This window comes from Austrofundulus limnaeus, unplaced genomic scaffold (genome assembly GCF_001266775.1).
Source record: "Austrofundulus limnaeus strain Quisiro unplaced genomic scaffold, Austrofundulus_limnaeus-1.0 Scaffold0, whole genome shotgun sequence".
NCBI lineage: Eukaryota > Metazoa > Chordata > Actinopteri > Cyprinodontiformes > Rivulidae > Austrofundulus > Austrofundulus limnaeus.
The window spans coordinates 9,711,982-9,717,836 of NW_013952402.1; the positions used below are offsets into that span (position 1 = coordinate 9,711,982).

General features: G+C 37.1%; 1 protein-coding gene across 10 annotated transcripts in view; it reads right to left on the reverse strand.

The window, feature by feature from the left end:
• Positions 1 to 5,855, reverse strand: part of LOC106513529 (protocadherin-15) — a 207,090-nt gene that overhangs the window by 125,890 nt on the left and 75,345 nt on the right. For all 10 annotated transcript variants that reach the window (XM_014002479.1, XM_014002461.1, XM_014002432.1 and 7 more), the window contains one exon: positions 2,484 to 2,654. In XM_014002479.1, coding sequence (XP_013857933.1) covers positions 2,484 to 2,654 — 171 coding nt within the window. The remainder of the gene's footprint in view (positions 1 to 2,483; positions 2,655 to 5,855) is intronic.

Sequence of the window (5,855 nt, forward strand, 5' to 3'; positions counted from 1 at the left end):
ATGTAGCCATGTCGGTTAAATCTTGAAAATAACGTTTAACACAAGCTTTTTAGAGTATGTGTTGTGAAGATAGTTACTATAACATTAGGTTTTAGGCCCCTAATTGTAAAATTGTAAAAGCCAAAAAAAATAATAAAAATAAAAAATAAAAAAACGATTTTGCATAATATCCTCCTTTAAAGCTGCAGTAGGGATTTCTGAAAAAAAAAAAGTGGACTTAACCTGAAAATTTGATTGAGCACACCTTTCAGGTCTCTCCTCCTTGCTCTCTGCCGCACTACAGCCTTTCCTCCACAGCAGAGCCTGCCAGGAACATGCAGCCTAGTGAGCAGCARGGCTACCAATAAACTGCTGTGACACGTTCAGGTCTCTCAAAAATTGGCAGTTTTTCTTTAATGTTAGGTTGATTCTCTGCCATCAGCACATCTGCAGCACACCGGAAATCTTGATCTTGAACTACGGTTATGTAGTTCTGTATGTATATTATATGTTATATGTAAATAGTAAATGACTTGAATTTGTATAGTGCTTTATCAAGTCCGTATGGACCCCAAAGTGCTTTACACTTTAATCGTTCACCCAGTCACACACACATTCACACACTGATGATGGTAAGCTACACTGTAGCCACAGCTGCCCTGGGGCGCACTGACAGAGGCGGGGCTGCTATGCACCGGCGCCACCGGACCCTTTGACCACCATCAGTAGGCAAGCGGATGAAGTGCCTTGCCCAAGGACACAACGACTGAGACAGCTGGAACGGGGAATCGAACTGGCAACCTACCATTTATGGGATGACTCCCTTAACCACTACGTTGGAGGAAACACTGATTGACACCGGTAAGACATTCCTCCTGGCTCTGATTGGCTGTTTATGACTGGCAGCTGTGTGTTTCTGCAAAAGGCAGTAGGGCAATTCGAAGGAGCTTCATTTTTTTTCACAGATCACATCATTATTTCACAGTCTCACATTTTACTGCCATTCAATTTTAACAAATACTGTATGTAAAATATTTTTTATGAAAGTTACCTACTGCACCTTTAACTCCAAAATTTGTACATACAGACATACAAATCTTACTCTATCAGTAGCACATTATCAATTACTTTCAGCTTAAACCAYGCCAAACATTAATAGGAAATGTGTAAAACTAAAAAAAATTGCCATTTTGTCTGTTTTAACATCGGTTGACAATTGCGGCCATCTTGAACTGGACCAGCACCAAACAATCATTTGTACATGTTACGTACAAATGTGTGTGATGATTCATGATTGCTAACAGGCAGAAACACAAACATGTGCACACACACATTTACAGACACAGGTATAACCATTATCACCTGTCTTTTACTTCTTGGCATTAGTCAGTGAATACTTTCATTCTTAGTCTTCTTAGCCTGCAGATTTTTTACTGCAGATATTCTCCACAGTATGCATCCTGAACACTTCTGCTTTTCATCACTGCTCCATTCTTTGCAGGCTTTCATCCACAACTTCAGTCAGCACACACTGAACACTGTATACACCACTTTAATCCTGGTGTTTGCATGTTTTAGATTCTCTTGCAATGTGTTCAGGATTCTGTTTATCTCTCTTGCTGGAAACATTTTAAACTCATGTCCACTGCAGCCGTAGTATTTGATGCCTGACCTTACCAAGTGACTGTCAGGAGCTCAGTTAAGCACACTCCACATAATCACCCTAGAGTATGAACAAAACAAAAGATGAAGGTATACTTTTAAAGCAACCCATTTTCATCAGAAAGGATGAAATTTTGTGACTTTGCTGCTATCGCTTCACATTACCCGTATATAATGCATTTCAAAGCAAAAGGAATAATAAAAATAAATTACCATAGCAAGCACATTTGCAACTGGGGATTTCACTTTTCTAATCCATGCCTCATATACTTTACACAGTGGGAGGAAATCAGAGAAAACCAAGTCTATCAGATTCAAACTGTCCTGCACTGAAAAAATAATTTCCACTCACAGCACTTYGTTATGATAGAATTGATAACAAGACATGATAAAATACAAAATAACAAAATGTAACTTCTATTTGTACACAACTTTCTCTCAATGTTAGACTTTGTATTATACTTTCAACTAGCATGCCATCTTTGTGGCTTCYGTGAGTTCCAGTGGTGCTCAGCTGTCATCCCAGCTCAGCCCTTAGCTCTGACTGTTGGTAAAATAGACCTAAAAAAATCCCTCTAAAAAAGGAATGCTGAGGCAGAGACAGAAAAACCCGCTCTGCCTCCAGCTGAGGTGGCAAAACAAGGAAAAAGCTGACAATTAGATATTCTTAAGCCATATCATAAGTGGATAAAACATGGGCAAACACACACATGCAACTGCAGACAAAAACTGGATGTGTGGAAAAAACTAAAAAAAAATTGCAAATTATATCAACAAGAGGATACGTGGCGACCTTGTTGAACAGATGTGTGCTCWTATTTGGCTCTCTGACGGCTTCTTACCGGCTGAGTGAGTTCAGGGATAGCAGCGCGATAGGTTAGGGGGGTGCAGTCGTGTGTGTTGTTCACCAACACACACGGCAGAAACATGGGACCCAGGTCATCCCCATCGAGAACGTCCACAGTCAGAGTGGTGGTGGCTGATCGTCTGTTGGGAGGGTACGGAGCACGGTCCTGCAAGATAAAGAAACTCTTCAGCCGCAGCTCTCCAAGATCCAAAATATTTGCTGCATTGAGCACTGAAACAGTCATTGACCTTCAAGGTGGAGCACCACAGAAATCAAGTTACCTCACATAGACCAAAGTAAAAAAAAAGAACAACAAAATAAATATAAAAATAATTATAAATAAATAAAATCCATAATTTTCTGAGTGGAAGCCGTTACTTTTCATACATGCTTTGAACACTGTGGCTAAAACAATGATGCAGATGGTTTATGATTTTTTAATGCATGGGGATGATGCACAGATAGATGTGGGCACTGATGGGAGAAGCGGACTTTAGTAGTTTCAATCAATATATATCGGAGATGTGCGCAAGTTTTTTTTTTTTGCAAGTCCAAGCCTTTGACCAAAAATCCAAGTCAAGTCTCAAGTCTGTTGACCTCAAGTCCAAGTCTCGTTGCATGTATTACTTAACTGGCAGTTTGATCAAAGGTATTCTAACTATACTAGATTATATTCTATAATATCATATTTTAATCAAATATTAAAACATAGTATTATGTTTTAAGAATATTATTAAACCATAATATTATTTTAGAAGTACAGATAAAGTTAGGGTTGAAATAACAATCAAGCGAGTATTGTTAACTGTATTTTGCACTTGTAGTCTTACAAAATCATACTGTAATTATATATTTTCATTGACAAAGAACAAATCCAACAAGTCTGCTGCTGATTTTACAATAAAATACCAGAAAAAAATTTTTTTAAATGCATAAAAGCATGTCAGTGAAGATGATGAACCACAATCCTTAAAGTAAAGCGGCTGCACAAGTCATCACAAAAACAAATTTTGGATTTGGACTTCACACACTTTGCATTTTGCCAATCTCTTGTCATGGCATTGAATAAAGTCTCTGTAAGCAAAGCTTATAATGAATGGCAGTGGAGCTGCCTACTGCAACACACCTGCCATGCTGAAGCTCTGTTTATCACGTAGGGTATGCATCATTAACATTGGACAGCGCTAGCCCCTCCCATTCTCATGTGAGGGGGAGTATGGAAGAATTATTCTGACTTTAATCAAGAGCGTATATTTTCAATGTGAGAGCAGGAGCAAATGTCTTTGCTCTTAAAACTTTACGTACTTGTTCTCAAAGGAGCGGAGCATGGATGTGTATTGAGGGAGTGAGAATCGTGAGCTGTGCAGTGAAAAGACTTGCATTGTTCATGAGTCTCAAACCACAAGTCTAAGTCAAGTCTCAAGTCTTTGGGGTCCAAGTCCAAGTCAAGTCTAAGTCTCTAATAGTAGGGACTTAAGTGCGACTCAAGTCCAAGTCATGAGTCCCCATCTCTGATAAATGTGACCAATCACATCGAAACGAGGATTAAGTCCAAAAGTGGTATAAGGAGAAAAAGACTAATATAGTGTTTTGACTAAAATGTTAAAAATGGCATTTTGTCAAAATATAATGAACAAAAGCCTTATAAATGTATCATTTGAATGAACTGCCTGAAATATAGTCATAAAACAAAATTTTGAAGCACTTTTTTGAGCAGCAGCAACAAAAAAAAATTGATTGTGAGGAAAAACGCCTTAAAATTTTGAGATTTTCCTTGTGAGCTAGCAAAGTGTTGTTTATATATAGCTGGGAAATCTCAATATACAAATATAATTTGAGGTTTCCTCTTCATAAGGACATCAAAAATTCCTCATTAAAAGGACAAAAAAATAGCATTCAGACCAAATATTTATGTATTATTGTAACCAACAAGACAAATCAAGTCAGATAAATGGATTTAATTAAGAGAACTGAATGATCCAGGTATCAAAATGTAGCTTTTAAAGCCAAATATCTGAAAAAAAAAAATATATATATATATAAGAAACACTGGTGTGTACTAAGTGTGCTTTTCTGAACTGCATTCCGTACAACTAGAAAACCGTACAACTAGAAAACCCCTGGAGTAAACCATTCTAAAAGGCACCATTTGTTAAAGTTCAGAGTTAACTATTTATGTTTGAGTCCACATTTTACATCGAGTACCTTCAAACCAGATAGAAACAGCAGTATCCCTTACATCTGGTTAAACCTGTTCATTAAAAAATTTAATCAGAGCAAAAGACCTTACATGGAGGCATTTTTTAAGAAAGATTTCCTGCTATATTTTTACTGCTTCCCAGCATGATATCCAGAGAAATGATCTTCACAAAACTAAGGATTTACAATCTCAGCCTAATTGAACTCTTGACACAAACAGAGTAGAAGGCTAGAATATTATCTCTTCTTCAATTCTATAATTTTAGTACCACATGCTAGCTTTTAACATTTTAGTCTGTCATAACTTTCTGGTTAAGGAGAGGCATAGGAAGAGTGTGGAGTACGAAAGGATTTTAAGTTTTTAGTTTATTTTTTAAAGAGAACTGGAACATTGTCAGAATGTGTAATAATCCATTTCATTTCCCTCAGAGGTCAGAGATAGTAATAATTCTACATCCAAGTTGACYATGTTCCATTTGCAAGTTGAAAAGTACATTTTTTCACATTCAAAGTCTATGTATGCACTAAGTCACTAATGGTGCAGTTTTATTTTTGAAAAAAAAAAAAAAAGAACGAGACCAAAGTGTCATTATTTATAGTATTACTGTAACTGTTAGCCCTTTTTATGCAGTGGGCAGCCATGTTGGATGATGAGGTCTAAGCTGTGATGGTCCTCGTGCGTTGGCTGCTCCTGTGTCAACAAACATTTATTTTATGCCATCTGGCTAAGGGCTATGGCAAAATTGAAAGCATAACAGACTCTCATTAAACTGCACACCGCCCTAATGGCATTATTTGGATTAATTTTGCAGATTTTTTCTCAGTCATCCTGTCCATTGAGAGTATGAAGGAAATTGCCTCCCCTCAAGTAAATCCATAATCAAATAAACTCTGAAATGCAAAGCTGCTGAAGCACACGCAGACTTTCAAACTCAAAGAGAGCACGTATCAAAAGCAAATTGCAAAATAGTTCTGCTCTAAGTTGCAGCTTGTAGGAATTTCTATTTGTTTAACTGAATCATGTGATACAACTTGCAACTCTTTAATTATTAATTTGCTTTTCAAATCTACTTCGACTTGTAAATGTAAAAATGAAACGCATTTTGACAACTTTGAAAAAAATTTTGATTTTGGCCTGAGCCTGCACCCAAAATGATGAATTATATTG